Here is a 22,588-nt window from a genome sequence, read left to right as displayed (position 1 = left end):
CAACGGCTTGCCTTAAAAGTGCTGTACCTTTAAGCGTAGCGTCACAGTGACGTTCTACGTGGAGGGCGTGGCCGGCCTGTGAAATGTCAGGGAGGAATGGCGCTCGGCGCGGTATTTTGAACAATCGCTTTTTCCTTTTCTTGTTTTATCTGGAAGCCCTGCCCAGCGTTAAAATCTTGGGTAAGAACGATTGCGTATTGGCTTATTCTAATTATCACCACACTTTATCTCGTAGGAAGCTGCAAGGTTAAGAATGTGTTTCATGTTGAGATATAATGTTGTGCTAGCTAGCTTGGGTTAGCAGGCTCGTTAACTTTGCTGGTACAGTTGTCCTGCCCGCTGGGTTGGGTTGGTGAGGCTGCAGCTGATTATGTAGCCAGAAAGTAGCCGAGTATTTCTCATTAATTAAAATTATATATTTGTATATTCTTTGTGTTTGTACACGTATAAAATTAAAATAACTTTGAGTGTTATTTGGTGCACAGATTCTGGGTTAACTTAATGCACCGTAAATGGAAAGTAACCGCTTTTAGCTGAACAGGGACATGTTTTGACGGAATCTCAACCGACTTCTGCGCGAATTTATTTTTCTTTCTTTATATTTGGAGTCATCAGACCCAGTTTCTGTGAATTGTTTCAAGTTTACGGAGCTGTAAAGCGTAAGTTAGTGTTTTTGTGTCATTTTCTCGTTTATTCGGGGACACCGCTGACGTAAAGTAAAAAGTAATGTCACGAATGATTTAATAAATGTCCCATTTAATACTGATTTAGAACAAGCCCACCGCAGGAGTAGAGACCGTTAGAGCAAACTGTTGGCAGTTGCAATAACTGCATCGTTGGCCCAACGTTACGTTCAGATTAAATATCTCAGGTGACAGGAGGAGGCATTATTGAAAGCTAACATTGTTTACATTGTCAGTGCGCTGCTAGAGTTTCGGACTTGTTCGTGACACACGGTTCATCGCGATTCTCCTCCTCATTCCTGTTGAAGTCGCGTTATTCACGATGAGTTCTCTCTGTTAATACTCTCAGTGGGATGTAAAGAATATTAAACGCATTCCCTTCTTCAGTGTGCTAACCGGAAAGCTAACCGAGTTGATGACGAGGTAAAAATGGCGGATCTTTCGAAATCCAACCCCGGCCTGAAATAGTAACGCAGCCAGCAGAGAGCTTGACGTTTCCCCCCACTCTTTACACCCCAATTTACATCACTTCTGGGGAGGTTTTAACGCAAACGGGGAGCAGTCATACCCAGCCTCCGTTTGTTCGCTCCCCCGTAGGGACGTGAAAGCATCCAGGGCAGCTGCCGGTGTGTGGTTTGGGGCAGAAAGGGGTTCACATTATGTGCGTTTCGGTGGATTAATGTTGAGCAGAGAGCAGCAGGACAAAGATACGCCTGAGATGAAACGCTGCGGCCTAGCTAAACCACCATCAGCTCTCAGCTTCTGTCAGAACCACCTGAAGACAAATGGAGCTCCTGCTGCGTTTTATTGCTGATAAAGTCCCACGTAATTACTGTAAACTACCATACAGGTCAAGTTATCAGACCGGCTAAGTCGCTAGCGTTTCTGTTTCCTGCTGTTTCACTAGCAAGATGTTAGTCTGCATTTGTGTTAATCATGAAAAAATGTTTATATAGGCATTTGAATCACGAAATATTTCAAATGACAATCGGTTTATTGCCCCAATTCTACCTCCGTTTACTCACTGCTAACTATAAATGCAATATTTTGGTGAGTTTAGGCAAATAAATGCCTAATGCAACCCCAGATCTTTGGGTTTTTAACATTTTTGACCTAAACTAAAATAAGCTGCTTTGTTATTTTAGGTTTTTCAGAGTGCTGAGACAGGACAACAAGCATGGATGTGGTGTCGCCAGAGCTCAACAGCCTCCTTCCTGATGAAATCATGGATACCGAGGCCATAGAGGACGTCCCACACTCCGAGTCTGATGGCACTGCAGTCCAGTCCCAGGCAAGCCAGGACACATCTGTTCCCATGGAGACAGATGCACCCATGCAATCAGAAAATTTGAGCATCTGCTCCAAAGTCCCTTCAATAGAGCACACCCAGACTCTGACTTCCTCCAAAGCTGCAGACTCCATGCTCACCATCAGTTCTGGAAATGAGCCGTCTGTCTCAGTTTCCACTTCTTCGACCCTCCTTTCCCTTAAATCAACTTTGTCTACTTCCACGGCCACAACCAAAACGACAGACAGCGTCACAGGGACTACTGTTTCCACAGGCGGCTTACAGAAGCATGCAACTCAGTTTGCATTCTCTGCAGCCAACCACCAGATCATTCTTAATAAGGTGGCCTCATCTCAAGCCACAGAGGCTGTGAAATCTGCAGGGACGCCACCCCAAATCATTAAACAGGAAGGACAAAAACTTTTGGTGACAGCAATAGGAAAGTCGGGGCAACCTATATTCTTTCAGTTGCCCCACACAGGCAGCAAACCTGGAGTATCACAGACTGCAGGGAACACCAAGTCACCAACGCCACAATTTAAAGTGGTAACTATTGGTGAAAGGACGGAGCTGAAACCAGTGATGGCGAGTTCTGGAAACCAAGTGACCACGTTACAGGCCCAGCAGCTGAAGACTGTACAGGTAACGTTTATTGATTTGTCTTCACTGCACAAAAAAAAAAAACAACTAGATGCCTATAATTTAGTTTTATGTGTTCTGTAAAATTACTCCATACAAATGATAGTTTTGACCTATAGGGAAATATATGCCAACAACACTGATTATTAGCTTTTAATTCTGTTAAGTGGTGCTAGTTTGATCACATTTCCAGCTAGTAGGCATTAATTCAACCTTTGATTCTCAGTTCAAACAGACATTAACTAAAGTTTTTAAATTGTCATTTTTATTTTCGAACATGTATCAGCCCCACAGAACATGCGTAATAAACAACTTGGCTACTCTGACCTAGAAACTCCGACCTAACTACTTTGAAATTTCATTTCATTTTTTTTGTTTATTAAATTAGGACAATGCCTATAGATCAGCATTACAGCAGAAGCATCAATGTAAATATGCCAGTTAGCCAAATTGCTCATTTGCATCTGCAGTCCTAAGGCAGGCATCATAAACATGCTTTTGTAATGATGCACCTTTTGTTAAGACAAGTGTTTGTTTACATAATGATTCTAAAAAGATGCAATAATAGACACGTTTATTTTTAAAGACCAACATTGTGATTTATAATTTTGAAATAAATGTTTATTCTGTAATCTTTGTTTCCTACTAAAAGTCTTTATTCAAGAGCAAAGCAAATGACTTGACTTGAAGGTGTGGACCACTGATAACTAGGGATGGAACGATACCACTGTTTTCCAAACCGATACAATACTTGGATCTGCGTAATCGCCGATACCGATACTTCTACCACATAAAAAATGCAATGAATTGGAATACACATTTTATTTTCTTCTCTGCTTTCAACAGGAAAAGACTGAGGTAGACAAAAAAAATAAGATATTAATAGAAATGGTCACAAAACTAAAATATTAGGTGAGCAGAAACGACAAGTTACAGTGAAGCCACTTTCAGGTTTTACCAATGCCAGTATTGGTATCGATGAATCCCTACTGATAACCCTATTTTTTATTACTATTTCTGATTATAATCAGTCACTGAGTTTTTCATGCAGGCTGAACATGAAAATAGTCTCCTACACGTGTCTGCTGCATTAGCTTATGATAAAAACTCTAGGATTAGAAAAGCCTGACAGAGCTACATCACACTGTCACTAGTAATGCACGGTATGTGATGTATTTGGTATGATTTTGGCCTATGATATAGAATTATTTACTACTAGCTAACCAGTTGTGCTTGCGGATTACATCACTGAGGAGTGCAACAGTTTAGCGCTTCACCCACATTTGCATGAATGTTGTCAATCTGTGTCGGCTCTGGACGAAACGCTGCTGCTGCTGAGCAGAGTGCATGGATGAAGACGTACTTCTAAAGAGCACGAGGTTACATTACCCCCCCCCCCCCCCACACACACACACACACACACACTGGTGAGCACCACGGTGGGTCAGACCGGCGCTGGTCATCTGAGCGCAGTTCAACAAAAATGAATGAAACTGGATACATCTCCAACATTATTGTAATAATATTGACAAAAATGCAGCAGAGCATCATTTTACTTGCCGTTATTCACTCTTGAAGTAAAACTTCACCTCTATGAGTGCAAAAACACGAATAATGAATCAGGAAAGCAGAAAGAAATGTTATTTTTCACTTCAGTTCAAGTTAGAATTTAGTGTTTTCATCACATTTAGGTTGTATTTTATTTAAATTATCATCTTTTATTTATTTTATCATAATTTTTGTTTTGTCATTCTAGTTTCTGGAAATGGTGAACCAGTATATTGATAGAATGAATCAACCACGCCTTTAAAGTAAAGCTGAAATTTTTCATTAAAAATGTTGAATTATGTCTAAAAACTGGCTTGTGATGATAAATGACCTGCTCTTGTTTCTGAGTCAGAGGGCTCCAAAGCGGTTTACACCACAGTCGGCCATTGTTATGGATGCAACATTAATCAGCCAGTGTTTTTGCACAGTTGGTTTACCACTGTTCTGTAGCCATGTGATGAGCTGTTGATTCACACCAGCAAAAACAGGTCTGCCACGTTAAAGTCTCAGTTTTCATAATCATGTTTTTCAAAGTTGACTGGAATTAAGAAAATATATTTTAATGATAAATCTTTGTGATGAATCTAAATGAACTAGAATCAGAATCAGTAGACCCGAGCTGCGGTAGACATCTGTTCAGCCGTTCAAAACCTGAATAACTTCATCTACAGGTGCTGGCCAGTAAATTAGAATATCATCAAAAGGTTGAAAATATTTCAGTAATTCCATTCAAAACGTGAAACTTGTACATTATATTCATGCAATGCACACAGACCAATGTATTTCCAATGTTCATTACATTTAAATTTGATATTCATAAGTGACAACTAATGAAAACTCCAAATTTGGTATCTCAAAAAATTAGAATATTCTGAAAAGGCTGAATATAGAAGACACCTGCTGCCACTCTAATCAGCTGATTTACTCAAAACACCTGCAAAGGCCTTTAAAAGGTCCCTCAGTCTTGTTTTGAAGGCACCACAATCATGGGGAAGACTTCTGACTTAACAGCTGTCCAAAAGACAATCATTGACACCTTGCACAAGGAGGGCAAGACACAAAAGGTGATTGCTAAAGAAGCTGGCTGTTCGCAGAGCTCTGTGTCCAAGCACATTAACAGACAGGCGAAGGGACGGAAAAAATGTGGTAGAAAAAAGTGTACAAGCTCTAGGGATAACCGCACCCTGCAGAGAATTGTGACGACAAACCCATTCAAAAATGTGGGGGAGATCCACAAAGAGTGGACTGCAGCTGGAGTCAGCGCTTCAAGAACCACCACGAGGAGACTCATGAAAGACATGGGATTCAGGTGTCGCATTCCGTGTGTCAAGCCACTCTTGAACAAGAAACAGCGCAAGAAGCGTCTCGCCTGGGCCAAGGACAAAAAGGACTGGACTGATGCTGAGTGGTCCAAAGTTATGTTTTCTGATGAAAGCAAGTTCTGCATTTCCTTTGGAAATCAAGGACCCAGAGTCTGGAGGAAGAGCGGAGAAGCACAGAATCCACGTTGCATGAGGTCCAGTGTAAAGTTTCCACCGTCAGTGATGGTGTGGGGTGCCATGTCATCTGCCGGTGTTGGCCCACTCTGTTTCCTGAGGTCCAGGGTCAATGCAGCCGTCTACCAGGAAGTTTTAGAGCACTTCATGCTTCCTGCTGCTGACCAACTTTATGGGGATGCAGACTTCACCTTTCAACAGGACTTGGCACCTGCACACAGTGCCAAAACCACCAGCACCTGGTTCAAGGACCATGGTATCCCTGTCCTTGATTGGCCAGCAAACTCGCCTGACCTTAACCCCATAGAAAATCTATGGGGTATTGTGAAGCGGAGGATGCAATACGCTAGACCCAACAATGCAGAGGAGCTGAAGACGACTATCAGAGCAACCTGGGCTCTCATAACACCTGAGCAGTGCCACAGACTGATCGAGTCCATGCCACGCCGCATTACTGCAGTTATTGAGGCAAAAGGAGCCCCGACTAAGTATTGAGTGCTATACATGCACATTCTTTTCATGTTCATTCTTTTCAGTTGGCCAACATTAGAGAAACAAACATTTTTTCATTGGCCTTTAGAATATTCTAATTTTCTGAGATACCAGATTTGATGTTTTCATTGGTTGTCACCTATAAATATCAAAATTAAACGTAATAAACATCGGAAATACATTGGTCTGTGTGCATTGCATGAATATAATGTACAAGTTTCACGTTTTGAATGGAATTACTGAAATATTTTCAACCTTTTGATGATATTCTAATTTACTGGCCAGCACCTGTACATGTGACGTTTTATTTTTTAACTTCTAATGCAGTTCTGATCGAGAATCTTCCACAAATACAGAACTCTTGTTTTAGACATGAGTTATGCTGCTGAATGTTCAGCTCACAGGTGTATGTATAAGAAAATAACCAGATAATCAAAGCAACAAAGAAAGAAATGGAAAAATAGAGAAAATAAAGGAAAAAAGAAATAATAATAATCTGGGACTTTCAGATCATCTTTATGCTGTCAAATTTCCAACTCCACCTTTCTACTCACAAGACGCAGATTGATGAGTATTTTTCAGCTACTGTGTTGGGAGATTAACTCTCAATTTCACTTATTTACATGCAAATATTATAAATGTTTTGGGATTTTTATTTAATTCTTTTTTTTACCTTCTCAGATTCCCAAGAAAACGCCAGCATCATCAGCTGCTCCCATCAAATTTATCATCACAAAAACTGTCAACAGCAAAGGTCTAAGTCCTCAGATGCCTGTCTCTCCTGTCATCCAGGGTACATTTATCTTTAGCTATGTTTGTTTGCTACTGAATTATTTACTGTCATGATGAAGTTAAAACTTATCCTAATCTGCTGCTACGTCTTTATTAACAGGACGCGTCCTGACCCAGAGCTCCCCTGTGATGACGCCCAAAACCATCACTTTGTCTGAGCCACACAACACTAACATGCAAAGCATCTCTGGCAAAAAGATCGCTATCTCACCTCTCAAGACTCCCAGCAAGGTACTCTATGTTAATGATGTTGTTGTTAACCAGTAGAGCGCTAAAACCAGTATCTCACTGGGCTGCCACCTAGTGGTGGGCAATATAAACAATATAAGGTAGAAACGATACAAAATTGGGTAATGATATTTTTTGGCCATATCGCGATATCGCGATAACACATGACATCACTTAAGATGAGCACCCTGCTGACATAGGGGCAATAGAATGGCAGTGACTGCAAGCATGGATTGGGCAGAGGAGGAGGCCTATATGCCTCACGTGGCATATGTTTGCCACATGAGAATATTTAAAAGCATGTCATTTTGACATAAATAGAAGAAAAACTATATCGCAATATATCGTTACCACACATGCTTCCGATTAGATTGCAATATAGATTTGAGGCCATATCGCCCGGTCCTACTGCCACCGTTGTGGGCGCTACTTTCCTAGCATGAGTAGCTTCACTTAATTTGTAAACATGTTATTTCAGTTCAGTTCAGTTCACTTTATTTCAAACATATACATTCACCAACATTTCATAAAATCATTCCACGCAATTGTTTGAAAAGGAGTAGGGAGAAGTGTATACTTATTTAGCCCTACCCCCTCAGGTTTACATCCTCATCATCAAAATTTAAACAACAAAACAGTTACAATGCCTTCAAAAAAAATGTTATAAATGTTTAAAGAAATCACACATTCTCTAAAGCATGGAGTCGTCTCTGATCGTGGCCTCAGTAGTTTTTATGAAAAAGGTGGAAGCTGCTGACAAAAGTCTAGATGAGAGGTAACCGGATCTCTGCAGCTCAATTCAAATTCAAAGATACTTTATTAGTCCCAGAGGGAAATTAGAGTTTCAGTACACACAATTCTGAGATCAGACATACATACATAGACACATGGCAAGAATTGGTGACTGTGGACATTCGCATCCCGAGTCGCGCTACCGTTATAGATCAAGGGGGTTTATATGAGGATAGAGTCAGGGGGAGGGAAAATAGGCACTTCGGAGTTACCCCTCAACAGAGAGGGCAGCTTTGCTATGCAAAAAAACACCTTAGACAGATATGCACACAGACTTCAGACATTACACAACATAAGTATCCACTAGGTGGGGAGGTAGGTTGGGACTCTCCTCACTTCAGTGCATGCAGCCGCATGGAGCAGCGCTCATCACCTCCGTTTTGGACAGGGGAGGGAGATAATGGGTTGGAGAGCACAATGACTCCTGGATATGGTTCCACTGCCTTCACCGATCACAGTCCCGCCCAGGCTGGGATAGGGAGAGTTTCCATAGCGACGGCCGCATTCCACATTTCTTCTGGGGGGGATCACTTCAGCCTCACAGGCTCCAAGGGCGCCAGATTCAGATAAGAATTGTTTTGGGGACAGACAGAGATAATTTCCTCTCTGCCTTAGAGTCCTGTTGGTCTTCAACCCCTCCAGGTCCAATAATGGCGTAATTAATCTATCCCAATCCGTGCTGATCCGTCCACTCTCCTTGATGGAATCCACCTTCTGTGCCAGAGCCTGAATCTCAGCCAAAGTTCCAAGCTTACGACTCATCTCGTCAATTAAATGAGTTTGTGCTTTCACAGCACGATGCATTCCATCCCTGAGCTCCGGGATTGAGCCAATATTCCTCGAAAGCTCGTTAATTTTGTGAGGATTGGTATCGGTAATAGAAAAGCCCAGATCGGTCCATCTCTGATTGATCCTGCTGTTGAGGCAGATAACTGATTTTACATATGTTGCTCTACACTTTAATGTAAAAGCGAGCACACCACTGGCATTTCTTCTCATTAAGATCATGCAGTTATTGTTATTGTTGTCTGCAGTGGAGACTCACTTTGAGTGGTGTGTTTCATCTGGTTCCTCTCTGGACGGGTTTGTTTTTAAGTCCAGCTCAGCTCTTAGGTCTTTCTCCTGGTTTATTTCTGTAAGGTGACCGTGGTTTCTGTGGCCTCACCGCCCTCCAGTGCCTCTCAGAAGTCTGTAGCTCTGCCCGTCGGTGTAGCACTTGGCCAACAAATCCTTGCAGTCCAGCAGTCCACACCTGGATCTCCTATCAAGGTGGCCACCAGCCAGACCACGGCACAGGTGAGATGGAAGCTGTACCTGATGCATATGTGCACGGTGTCCTCATCTGCAGTGTTATTTTTTTTTTAATCGTCTCTACTCAAAAGACAAAAGCTAATGTTTTTGCCCCTGTCTGCATATCTCATTAACCACATCTGAAAATATATTTTTTACCTCTAGAATATTAAATCTGTGCCAGTGGGAGGAGTTGGAGGCTCCCAGTACAAGACCATCATCCCTCTGTCCACCCAGCCGAATGTGCAACAGATTCAGGTGCCGGGAAACCGGTTTCACTATGTTCGCCTCGTCACGGCCACGACGGCGAGCAGCACGGGACAGCTCAGCGGTCCCAACACCAGCTCGGTTCAGACAGGTGAGCTCCAAGCATCCTTGTTCTCCTGACTCAGTCGGACACCGCTGATCATGACAACTTCCCACAGGTAAACCTGTGATGGTTGGTACTGGAGCAGTCAGGATGTCGGTCCCAGTTGTCTCGGCTCAGGCCATAAAACAGGTAACCATGGTTACTGTCCACCTGCTTTCAGGCAGCCCTACACTGTGGTCATGCATTGTGTCACCTGTAGGTAGTGCCGAAGCCTTTGCCATCAGCAGCACAAGTAGTCACCACCGCTCAGACCCAACAGCGCCTCATCATGCCTGCAACGCCACTGCCCCAGATCCAGCCCGGCTTCACCAGCCTGCCCCCGGGCACCGTCCTGGCGCCGGCCCCCGGAGGCAGCAGTGTGGGGTACACCGTTGTTCCAGCACAGTACGTCACACAGGTTAGTGGGTTCTCGCTTTACTTTGGTTCTAGATGGCGTTCTCCTTGTAGGAGTGGCCTAAACTGTTTCTGTTATTTTCTCGTAGCTCCAGCAGCCGTTCGCGACTCTCGCCAGCAGCTCGAGTTTTCCCGCATCCGGTGCCATTCAGACCCAGGCCAAACTGCCCCTTAACGGGTAAGAAGGAGTTCAAGTCGTCTCTGGAGACTAGAAAAAAGGTAATGGAGAAAAACCAAAGGTCAAAATCAAGGAGGATTACGGAGAGCGTTAAAGGGTCGCCTGAAAGCCAGGAACCGCAGCGCCACATTTTACTCATAAGGAGACGGTTGTTATCTCTAATCTAAAGATCTCAACAGTTTCCTAAAAATCTATTTTCACTTTCACTCATGTACAGTTCAGCTTTCTCTAGTTTTCTGGGGGAAGTTTGTTCAAACCATGTTTATGATCAGTGGAGCACTCAATTAGAAACAATTCCTGGAATGAGTCGATGTTGTGTTCACACGGACGGCTAAGTAAAAAACACTTAAAATCGGATTTTTAGACTTTTTCTTAGCAGCTCATCACAAAAAACTAAATATATTCCTGTTTTCATGAAGTGGAAACAAGTCTTAGAGAGATTATTCCAAACCAGAAATGTTCTTTCAGTTCGTCTTGACTATATTTGGAGAAGACGAGAAGTGGAACATCTGTAGAACATGGAGGATGTGTCATGGTTTGGGTCTGGATTTAACCCAGTGGTCTTTGTAGTTTTATTACAATTAAAGGAAGTGAAGCAGAAAAGTTCAGTTAGATTTTGGTCCACATTTATTATAGTGTAGAAAGTGAACCTCAACGTATGTTTGAACATCAAGAACAATAAAAATGGTCATTAACTCAAAAGTTTTGGAATGTTGTTCAAGAAGTTAGGAAAACTTTTTTCTTGCCAACTTAAAGGGCGAGGAAAACGCGTCTTAAGCCCGGATCACACTGTGCGATTTTTGGCCGTCGCACAGGATTGTTCTTGTCACACTGTGAGAACTCCAGAGAGGTGTCGCATTGTACGACGTAAGATTTCAGTGAGGCAGACTGCACGACGTGTCGCTCCAGCGGGACACGCTGCGTCACGAGTGCACCTCCCAACCAAAGCATACGTCACTACGCAGACCGCTAACCAAAACAAATCTGAAAATGGTACCCAGCTCATCTTCCTCAAACAGGAAGCTTCGTTTTTAAAACCCTCGCTTTGGCATCAGACTCCGGCTGCAGGTCTCCTTTTCCCGTCTTCCAGCTAAACAGCGGAGCTGTCAGCTGGTCATTCATCCTTCTCCTCCTTTATACACAAGAACCCACTAAACTACAGAGAAGTAACAATCTGTCACAGATCTCTGCGATGTAACTTTTGCCGTGAATTCTGTCTTACTGCTCCGCAGATCCGCTCCATGTCACACCTGCTGTCACAGAGCTTCCTCTGTCCTGCTGCAGCAAAACGCTCCTGAACCATCCTTATCGCTTGAATATGTGAAGTTTCCACCAACAGCAAAGGGATCTCATGTTTTTGTGTTCGTGAGCTCATCTCCTCTCGGCTCTCACAGATCACAGAATCAGTTTTCACAATTTATCTGATGGTCTAAAAAGGTTGTTAAATTATTTTAGTATAACTCCGGTTTAACTTGGGCTAATAACAAAAATAAAAACTAGGGTGTTGTTTATAATCCACATTTTAAACATGAATTGAAACCGAAGCTCAGAGAGGCGGAGTCTCGCTGCTGCGCCGTCCCAAAGGTGTGTTTTCATTGGTCGATTGCAGACAGGAATGGTAGGTTTTCAAGCATGCTTGAAGGCTTTTTGAGGCTGATTTGGTCGTGAGACGGCTCAAAAAGCTGTCGCAGAGCCGGTCACACTGTACGTTCACAGCGTGGTGCACATAGATGCAAATCACCCTCACGACGACCGTTTTTGTCACGATTCTGCTCAGGACCAGGGAGTTGGCAAAGGTAGCCAAAAACTGCACAGTGTGATCCGTGCGTAAGAGTTCAAACCGAGCACAAGTAAAGATGACTGTCGAGCCCGATTTGACTGGTTATCTGTGTTTGTGCCGGTACATTTCCTCTGGAGACACTAGAGGCCGTGAAATGATTTGATGCCCGTCGTGCTCATAAGAAACTCTCGTAGATGTGTAATATTACCTGCATGTGTTCCTGTTTTCTTTCCAAACCCGGAACTGGCCGGTTTTTTATTTTATTTAATGACTTATGTAATACGATTTATTATTTTTCTAGTGTGTCTGCAGCAGAAACGACCTCAAGACCAAGAAAACCTTGCAACTGCACCAAGTCACAGTGTCTCAAACTGTAAGTTCAGTCATCATTGTTTTCATGTTAATGTGGTCTTTAAAGAGCAAGTCACCCACTACCACAGTCTTACTCCGCTCCCACTTCCTGTTTGAAAAATGCAACAAATGCTGTTGCCTAGCAGACCGAGAGGGTGGAGCCGCTAACAAATACACACACACACACACACACACACACACACACACACACACACACACACACACACACACACAGGCTCACAACAACATTGTGACATCATATGGTACCAGCTAACATTCCAGGGTACCTCTTAGCCAATAGCGATGGCAGATTAAAATTCAAATGCAGTGCAGATTTTTTACCTGACAATGGCACAACAGCGATGGTTTACGCAGATTATTTTGTACTATTTTATTTTGTACTAAGATGCACTAAAGTGCCAAAATATTGACTACACATGTCTACAGCACGATTAGACATTCATTTATATAGTAAAAACTCTGCACTGGGTTTCAATTCAATTCAAAAATACTTTATTATTTGAATTTTAATCTGCCATCGCTATTGGATGAAAGGTACCCTAGGACGTTAGCTGGTACCATATGATGTCACAATGTCGTTGTGAGACTGTGTGTGCGTGTGTGTGTATTTGTTAGTGGCTCCACCCTCTCGGTCTGCTAGGCAACAGCATTTATTGCATTTTTCAAACAGGAAGTGGAAGTGGAGTAATACTCTGGTAGGGGGTGACTTGCTCTTTAAAATTTGTTTGGAGTTTGTGAGGTGCTGTTAAAGATTTTATCTTACAGGAACATCTGGAGAATTTTGGAAAAGGAATATTCACACTCAGGCTTTAGCATTATTGTGCTATTTCAGTACAAATTAGGAATAAAAAGCAATTTACTAATAATTAGGAATGTCCTGATCTAGTTTTTTTTATTGTCCTGAATGTCGAGATTAAAGAGCAAGTCACCCCCTACCGGAGTCTTAGTCTACTCCCACTTCAAGTTTAAAAAATTCAACAAATGCTGTTGCCTGACAGACCGAGAGAGCTGAGCCGCTAACAAATACACACACAGGCTCACAATGACATTGTGACATCATAATGCACCAGCTAACATCATAGTGTACCTCTTAGCCAATAGGGATGGCAGATTTAAATTCAAATGCAGTGCAGAGTTTTTACCTGACGACGGCACACCACTGACAGTTTAAAGCAGAATATTTAAATTTTAACCAAGATTCATTAAAGTGCACTGCCAAGTTATTGACTTACATGTGTCTACAGCACAGTTAGACACTCATTTATATAGTTTATCAGCAAAAAAAGTTGATTTGGGGGTGACTTGCTCTTTAAATATCCGATGATAAATAGCATAAAATTATTCAAATCAACATGAGATTTTCTGTTGCGTGTCACATATCTCAGGGTTCGTCTCATTATTCCTGCAGTGAGACGCTTTAATATCACTTGTTTCAGTTATAAAGGCTGTTTACAGCTGCTGTCATTGCTTGTTATAGGAATTATTGTTTTAATAATATTGTTTTAAATGTAATGAGTTATGTTGACACCAGCGACTGAAGGTAGCTCTGTGTCGTTTTCTGACCCAATAACAGAAAACAAGGAAGGTGAGAGATGCCTTTACTGCCGATCTGTCTGAATTTTGTTCCAGTTCAGTATTTTCTTTTAAGTTAAGACGCATAAAAGAAAACTAATAATTTAAACACCTGACCATTCATCTTGTATAAATCCATATAATAAACTACAAATGTGACGGTAGTGGTTCAGGACATGGCCTCCAGTACAATTTATTCAAATTACCTTTCAGAAGAAAAAAACCTTTTACATATAATCCTGATTTCTTTGTCTTTTTGTTTGCAGGGAAAACCTAAAAGGCAAAGCTGATAACTAATGAAATTGTTTTTCTTCCTCCAGGTACTGTGACTGCTTTGCTAATGGAGAGTTCTGCAATAACTGCAACTGCAATAACTGCTTCAATAACCTGGAACATGAGACGGAGCGGCTCAAAGCCATCAAGGTGGGCTGGAGGTTCAACTACACGTTTGTTCTTGTCATCTTTGGGTCTTTGTGTTGAGGTGAAAATGTCTCTTCACAGACGTGTTTGGACAGAAATCCAGAGGCCTTCAAACCTAAGATTGGAAAAGGCAAAGAGGGCGAGTCGGACCGCCGGCACAGCAAAGGCTGCAACTGCAAGCGATCGGGCTGCCTGAAGAACTACTGCGAGTGCTACGAGGTGGCGTCTCTGCTTTTAGACTGGCTGTGTGTGTGTGTGTGTGTGTGTGTGTGCGTGTGTGTGGTACTGACATTTGTTCTCTAATGTGAAGGCAAAGATCATGTGCTCGTCCATTTGTAAATGCATCGGCTGTAAAAACTTTGAGGAGAGCCCGGAGAGGAAGACGTTGATGCATTTGGCCGATGCCGCTGAAGTGAGGGTTCAGCAGCAGACTGCAGCCAAAACCAAACTGTCATCGCAGATCTCTGACCTGCTCATGCGGACCATGCCCGTTGTCTCCAGTGGAGGCGGGAGGTACTTGCAAACACTTCCACACAACTGAATAACATCCTAAGGAAAATAAAGTTCATCGGCCTACCTGGTATTGAAGTAAAGGCTAAATGGAAGAAAAAGATCATCAATCGTGCTAAAACACGAAGTCTGAGCAGCTGCGGCTGCAAATCAGGCACCAGTTTGTAATGAGCATGCTTGCTTTGTTGTTCTTTCAGCATTTTTCTATTCTAGGGGTGCGTCTTACCGCTAATGTTGGTTGTTGTTGTGATCGACCGTCACCCTGAATAAATAACACTCGATAACGAGAGTAAACACCACATAACAGACGCCATGACTACTGAAAACAAAAATACACACGTATCGACGCAGGGGGAATATTTTATTGCCAGGACATGTCGAGCACAACTTCTGACTTCTTGGTATTTCTGTTATTACTTCTGTTGCGTTGAAGCTTTTGTATTTCAGTGAATCATATAATCTTCCATATAAACTGACTAAATCACAAATTCCAGCCACTAATTTCAAGAAAGATGTGGACCAAGCTCTGGCACTGGTCATACAGGGACCTAGCAAACCTTATCAAAGGATCCGGGACCCCAAAAGGGGACGCGATCGAACGCCTTCTCCAAATCCACAAAACTCATATAGATTGGTTGGGCGAACTCCCACGCACCCTCCAGGATGGAATAAGGGTATGGAACTGGTCCAGCGTTCCACGGCTAGGACGAAAACCACATTGCTCCCCCTGAATCTGAAGTTGGACAATCCGCCGGACCCTCCTCTCCAGAATAGACTTTACCAGGGATGCTCAGCAGTGTAGTTGGAATAGGGCTGGACAAACACTTGATAACGTTATATATCGATCAATTGACATGTGGTTGAATAGAAAGAAAATGGATCAATAAAAGTGTCGTTTTTCTATTATAGCCTATTGGGTAGAGTCATTACTTATACCCAACAAATCAAACACACAGACCCAAGCATGCTCCGTCACCAAGCCCTCCCCTCAAACCGAAACAGACAGCAGTGTGACTTCACCGAGAGGTTGCAGCAAGGAGAGGGAAGAAATAGTCCCATAAAAGGTTACAGTACTTCACCAGTGTGGCGATGTTTTCATTCTTACAAGTCATCCTCAACTGAGCGTCTTCAAAGAGTACAAAACGCAGCAGCTACATTTCTGACAAACTCCGCCAGATGCTGTCGCGCTACACCCATCCTTGCCCATTTGCACTGGCTGCCTGTTAAATATCGCATCCAGTTTAAGGTTTTAACTTTAGTTTTTAAAGCTCTGAATGGTCCAGCTCTCGCATATCTATCAGAACTGATCAAACCTTACACCCCTTCCAGAACTCTGAGATCGGCAGACCACCTGCTCCTGTGCATCCCAAAGATGAGATACAAATCCCGCGGGGAGCGGGCCTTTGTGTTCGCTGCGCCTAAACTCTGGAATGCACTACCTCAATGTACGACAGGCCCCTTCACTATGTCGGCGCTGAAGGCCTATTTTCATCATTTAGCTTCTGAGCTATGATAGGGCATCTAGTTTTTCCTCTGTGGTATTTCCCTGCCAGAATGGGCTAACCTTTTAGTGTGTTTTTATTATACTTTTAGTCGTGGCCTTGTTTTGCTTTAGTATGTTCTTTTAAATGTATTTTTTTAGGGCCGTGACTTTAACGCGTTAATTGATTAATTAATAATAAAAAAAAAGATGCGTTAAAAAAATTAACGCATTTAATCACAGCTTGCTAGACCTGCGGAGCCTTTGTCATTGCACGATTTCCTCGTAGACTGAATATCACTGACGCACACAAGAATGCACAGCGCTGATGGCTACTAAAACGGGATAAAAACAGACAGAAGTTGCCTTGCTTGGACTGATGCAGGATTTAGGAAACACGTCCGCCTCTTTTCTTAACTTAGAAAAAATAAACGTCCAGACAACAATGGAGTCCGTGTCACGGACATTTTTCAGAGATAGTCTTTGCTGCGGCTGCCCGGTGGCACCGGAAACTTTACAAAAGTTGCGGTAAGCTATATTTTTAACATTTACGTAACACCTGTGCAGCGCTGAAAGCACCAGACAGAATAAGTATTTCCCCTAACAGTAGTTTATGAACGTAGTCTTAACGAGAGGCACCTGGCTGCAGCTGGCAAAATGCTCCGTGTCCTCACTACTCTGATTTTAGTTGATTTGGGTCTTGTTTCATATCACACAGTGACATTTGAATAATTAAAATGCATTTTTTAAATTAAAAGCTTTAGTTTACAGTAATAACCATGTCTAATGTTTGATTCTCTGTATCATAATTTTAATTAAAAGTTTTGCTTTGAGGACACATTTTTCTGAACGATTAAAATGCGATTAATTTAGATTAATTAATTACAAAGCCTCTAATTAATTAGATTAAATGTTTTAATCGAGTCCCAGCCCTAATTTTTTTATTTGATCTCTTTTATCTGATTTTTTAATCTTGTCTTTTGTTTATTTTTTAATACTGACACTTTGGTCAGCTGTCATGCTGTTTTTAAATGTGCTTTATAAATAAACACGGTATGTTAAGTCTGACAAAAAACAACCAACAGTGGTTTGCAACAGAGAATCCATAAAAAACAAGTCTGGTAATGTAACCAACTTGTTTTATCATAAAGTAATGGCCTAAGATGGCCAGGGCTGCACTAAATATATATGGCATTTTTCAAATGGTTTTCAATAGTTATTGATATAGCTCAATATGATTTATTTTTATCAATTCACTTTTTTTCTATATCGTCCAGCCCTAAGTTGGAACACACCCTGCGGTCCCCCTTTTTAAATAGGGGGACCACCACCCCCGGTCTGGATCTGCCCCTGATGTTCATGCGATATTGCAGTCAGCCAACACAGCCTTACAACATCTAGAGCCTTAAGGAACTCCAGGTGGATTTTCATCCACCCCCTTTTTGACCACCTCAATGACCTCGACCCCAGAGATTGGAGAGTCCAGCCTAAAATCCCCGGACTCTGCTTCCTCACTGGAAGGAGGTCTTCGAAGTACTCCGCCTATTGATCCACAATGTCCCGAGTAGAGGTCAGCAGCACACCGTCCCCACTATAAAAAATGTTGGTAGCTCAGTGCTTTCCCGATAGTGGACCAGAATCTCCTCAGAGCTGTGTGGAAGTCTTGGTCCATGGTCTCATTGAACTCCTCACACACCCGAGCTGCATTCTGCTTGGACTTGCGGTACCCATCAGGTGCCTCTGGTTTCCCACAGGCCAAAAAGACTTGATATATCGGACTCTTTCTTTAGCTTGACAGCATCCCTAACCGGTCTTTTGTGGTGAGGAGAGGGCTGAACCAGAAGGTGAAGCTCTCGATTTACCGGTCAATCTACGTTCCTACCCTCACCTATGGTCATGAACTTTGGGTAGTGATCAAAATAACGAGATTGCGGCTACAAGCAGCGGAAATTGGTTTTCTTAACTGAGTGTCTGGGCTCTCCCTTAGAGATGGGGTGAGAAGCTCGGTCATCTGGGAGGGGCTCGGAGTAGACCCGCTGGTCCTCCATAACAAGAGGAGCCAATTGAGGTGGATCAGGCATCTGGTTAGGATGCCTCCCTGGTGAGGTTTTGCGGGCACATCCAACCAGGAGGAGACCCAAAGGAAGACCCAGGACACGCTGGAGGGACAATGTCTATCGGCTGGTCAGGGAACGCCTTGGGATTCGCCTGGAAGAGCTGGTCCAAGTGGCTAGGGAGAGGAAAGTCCGGGCCTCCCGGCTTAGGCTGCTTCACAACCCGACTCCGGATACGCGGCTGAAGATGGTTGGACGAATGAATGGATGGATGAATCTTTCAGAGAGACATTATTAATAGAGTCCAGTAAAGGCTAGATGTGTTAATGAGGGCCGAATTCCATTTCTACAGCAGCACACGCTTGCTGTCGGATGGAGCTGCTGTTGTAGTCATCATAGTCTGCATCAGTATTTGAGTTCATATGAAAAAATTTTAAATGAGTTTAGTTTTTTTGTGTTTCAACTGAAATATCAGCTGTTTTCATCCATACAGCTAGTCTTCACCTCCAGGCTTTAGTCAGCTCCAGCCGAGCAGTTTATAAACCATCATGGAGATAAAGGTGGAGAGGTTTTCAAAGACTGGAGGAGTCTAAAGGTGTCTCGTTTGTGCCGTAAGGTTTCTTTGGTTTAGCACCACAGCACAAACTACAAAAGCCTCTGTAAATCCTTTAAACCTGCTAAATGTAGATGAAGTACTAGTACTTCACATTAAACACATTTAATTGTGCAGATAAAGAATAAATTATTTTATTGCATAATTTGTAAAATGTAACATTATTATGGCCTGTCGGATAAAAGTTAACGAGACTGTAATGAATTAATGCCACCACCATCTGTCTTACATTAAACTTTCATGAATACAGATTGAATATTTTTTCCTTCTAAGTGGATGAACAGCGCCTCCCAGTGGCTTCTCCTGCTCATGAGGGTGCATTTCTGACACAAAGCCCATTCTCTTACAGGCGGCTTTATTCTGTTGTTTATTATTGTGGCTTTACTAGGTTGCAGCAGCAGATGTGTTTGGACTTTTGAGTAGTTTAAATACGTTGATAACATCTGTGTGGCACACTTGTTTATCAATGCATTTGCAGTGGTCTTTAGTAGGAATGAATGCCTCGTTAGTCGTAAATAAACATAACCGTCATCTTTCTAGCGGTCCAAATCAGAGGTTGACCAATCTTGGTTTTGCTATTGCCAATGTTGATATATATATATATATATATATGAGAGAGAGAGAGAGAGAGAGAGAGAGACACGGTAAGCCGGTTGTCGATGTGTACTGCCGATTTTTACGGGCAAATAATCTTGACGTTTTCCATTTTATTTTTATGCTAAAATGTCGCTATTACTAGTGCACAAAATTTCTGAAGCTGAATCAGTTTCTGGACTGTGAATTCACTAACTGATGATCTTAACTCTGTGTACTGCTCAGTGTAAAAGTCAGACACCTAAATAAAGGGAATTTAGAGTGTTTATTATGCAGGTGTTATTGGTGAACGTAAAAATACATTTAGATGACATTCTGCAACAGCACCAGGCTGCCCGAGGATGTGCCTAACTTTAAAGAGCAAGTCACCCCCTACCAGAGTATTACTCCTCTCCCACTTCCTGTTTGAAAAGTGCAACAAATGGTGTTGCCTAGCAGACCGAGAGGGCGGAGCCACTAACGAATACACACACACACACACACACACACACACACACACACACACACCGTCTTACAACGATATTGTGACATCATATGGTACCAGCTAACATTATAGGGTACCTCTTGGCCAATAGCGATGGCAGATTTAAATTCAAATGCAGTGCAGAGTTTTTACCTGACAACGGCACAGCACTGACAGTTTTAGGCAGAAAATTAAAGTTTTAACTAAAATGCACTAAAGTGCAAAACTATTGACTACACATGTCTGCAACACGATTAGACACGCATTTATATAGTTTATCAGAAAAAAAGTAGATTTGGGGGTGACTTGCTCTTTAAATAGACTTTACTAAGAATAAATGCCGGCCGACCGATCTATCAGTCCACCTCTTGTCCAAATGCATCTTGGCACAACTTTTGAACGTGGTGTCCATGACCCTCACGTCAGCATTTATTTAAGATCGTTTTCTTTTTGTTCCTCCCCTCCACAGGCTGCCGTTCACGTTCGTCACAAAGGAGGTGCTTGAAGCGACGTGTGAGTGTTTGCTGGAACAGGCCAAAAAGGCCGAACAGAGCCGCCAGCCTCAAGCCGAGGCAGAGAGGATGATCCTGGAGGAGTTTGGACACTGCCTCATGAGTATTATCAGCTCTGCAGGGAAAGCTAAAGCAGACTGTGCTTCTATCAACTGCTAGTTCTCACTACCACCCCAGGTTCAGGGACGGACAGTAGTTCCCTTTGCACTCGGTCTTGGGAAACCCCCACTCTCAGTTCTGCAGGGGGGGGGGGGGGGGGACAAGTTGTGCTCTTCATCAAAAATGGGAAAATGAAGGCAGAGAAGTTCTGCTTGGATGTGCTCAGAAGTTTAAACTCTGAACTTTTGTTTTCAGATCTGCTCTGAGTTTTTTACCAGTTTCTCTACTTTTGTGTTTCACACAAAAAACGACTGCAGAACATAAAGTTCAGCCGTTCCTTTTCCTTTAAGGCCCTGTCAGATCCGTTTGTTTCAGGCTTTTCCTTCTTCTTTTGAATCCTCTGTGTTTTTCTATTCTTTGTCATAAGGACGTTTTCCACAAGTCCTTGTAATTTATTTGTAATCAAAATATCTGTGCTGGTAGATGAACAGAGCGTGAATCTTTTGATATTTATTTTGACAATTATTTGTAATTGATGTGCTCTAATGTTGTGAAGCTTTTAGCTCGGCTATTTAATTATTAACTGCGGCTAGGCTACACTATTTTAACGAAAGTGAATAGAGGTGACATTTGCTTTTATACTAAAACAAGTGTAAGACACACAAACACAGACGGCACTCCTCAGAAAAGATGACCAGACTGGACTTTCTCCTGGTGCTGTTTTATGCTACTTTAGTTATGTTCTTACTGTACATTAAAATCAGCATGAATTTACCCGTTTCTCTTGATTTTGTCTTGTGAGAACATTCAGGGAACAAAAATATATTAACATTCATTTTCCATCATTTTAAATTAAAAAAAAAAACCTTGAAATTATGGTAAATAAAGCAGCAACTGGGTGGGATTTTAGGTGATAATGCGCCACAATTATGACATCTTCACAATGAAGGTCCGCTTAAGGGAATTGTGGCAGCCAATTCAAATGATTTTGTTAAAATATGTACTTTTTATTGGCTCTCCTATCTAACTGAAATTTTAATCATTTAGGGATGGAAATTCAAGAATGTTTTAAAACCATCTAAACTGAGCTGCTGCATCATTTTATTGCTTGGTAATTAGCCAAGTATGAACAGGGATATTTGATTTTCATTTAATTTTCATTTAGCCAGAAAAAAATGTCCACTGAGATTTAAAGTCTCACAAACTTAAAAATATATTAAATAAAACAAAATATGTACATTAAAACAGCAAGTTACCCCCTACTGGAGTCTTACTCCACTCCCACTTCCTGTTTGAAAAATGCGGTTGCCTGGCAGACTGAAAGGGCGGAACCGCTAACAAATACACACACAGGCTCACAACGACATCATAAAGTACTAGCTGACATCATACTGTACTTCTTAGCCAATTTAAATTTGAATGCAGTGCAGAGTTTACTTGACGACGGCACAACACTGACAGTTTTAGGCAGAATATTTAAATTTTAATTAAGATGCTCTAAAGAGCCAAATTATTGACTGCATGTGTTTACAGCACACGTAGGCACTCGTTTGTATAGTTTATCAGCAAAAACAAGTTGATTTGGGGGTGACTTGCTCTTTAAATTGTAGCTCACCTGAATCCGTTTTTTCAAACCTTTGGTCTTCCTCCTCATATCTGCACAGTAACTTTACTTCTAGGCTAGATATATTTTGTAGAATAAAAAAAGTCCCAGAAGTTAGTGCACTGAATGTGGAAGCCCTGAGAGGCAATAAAAAATATTTTGAGATTCAATAATTTACATAAATATTTGAACAAAAATAATGAGATTATAGAAAACTTGTTTCTAAACATGTTTGAAACTGTTATACTGAAAATCATAACTTTTATTTCCTCATGTTTTTTTAGCTTGATTAAGTATCGTTTTACTCCATGTTTTGCATCTCTAAAG

The 22,588-nt window shown here is 42.0% G+C and overlaps 1 protein-coding gene across 2 annotated transcripts; it reads left to right on the top strand.

Moving 5' to 3' along the window:
- Positions 1-55: 55 nt before the first annotated feature.
- lin54 (lin-54 DREAM MuvB core complex component) lies at positions 56-20,814 on the top strand. 2 transcript variants are annotated; one of them, XM_015943091.3, is made up of 14 exons: positions 56-180; positions 1,829-2,613; positions 6,828-6,939; positions 7,039-7,169; positions 9,099-9,254; positions 9,414-9,606; positions 9,674-9,747; positions 9,818-10,015; positions 10,101-10,189; positions 12,271-12,342; positions 14,234-14,336; positions 14,415-14,552; positions 14,644-14,846; positions 20,517-20,814. In XM_015943091.3, exons 2-14 carry the CDS (start codon positions 1,861-1,863, stop codon positions 20,716-20,718), a joined length of 2,424 nt encoding a protein of 807 aa, XP_015798577.3. In that variant the 5' UTR covers positions 56-180; positions 1,829-1,860; the 3' UTR covers positions 20,719-20,814. The 2 variants fall into 2 exon arrangements, with proteins under 2 accessions (XP_015798577.3, XP_015798578.3); XM_015943092.3 differs by lacking the exon at positions 56-180 and adding an exon at positions 604-659.
- The last annotated feature ends 1,774 nt before the right edge of the window (positions 20,815-22,588 follow it).

This window comes from Nothobranchius furzeri, chromosome 6 (genome assembly GCF_043380555.1).
Source record: "Nothobranchius furzeri strain GRZ-AD chromosome 6, NfurGRZ-RIMD1, whole genome shotgun sequence".
Lineage (NCBI taxonomy): Eukaryota > Metazoa > Chordata > Actinopteri > Cyprinodontiformes > Nothobranchiidae > Nothobranchius > Nothobranchius furzeri.
The sequence above is the reverse complement of the archived record's forward strand: the minus strand, read 5'-3'. Positions and strand labels throughout refer to the sequence as shown.

What these genes read in the sequence shown, in the direction of transcription:
- lin54 (XM_015943091.3), top strand. Translation starts at nt 1,861, where the DNA reads ATGGATGTGGTGTCGCCAGAGCTCAACAGCCTCCTTCCTGATGAAATC. An exon ending in CGGCTCAGGCCATAAAACAG is followed by an intron (nt 9,748 to 9,817) that starts GTAACCATGGTT and finishes TGTCACCTGTAG; the next exon opens with GTAGTGCCGAAGCCTTTGCC. An exon ending in AAGTCACAGTGTCTCAAACT is followed by an intron (nt 12,343 to 14,233) that starts GTAAGTTCAGTC and finishes TTCTTCCTCCAG; the next exon opens with GTACTGTGACTGCTTTGCTA.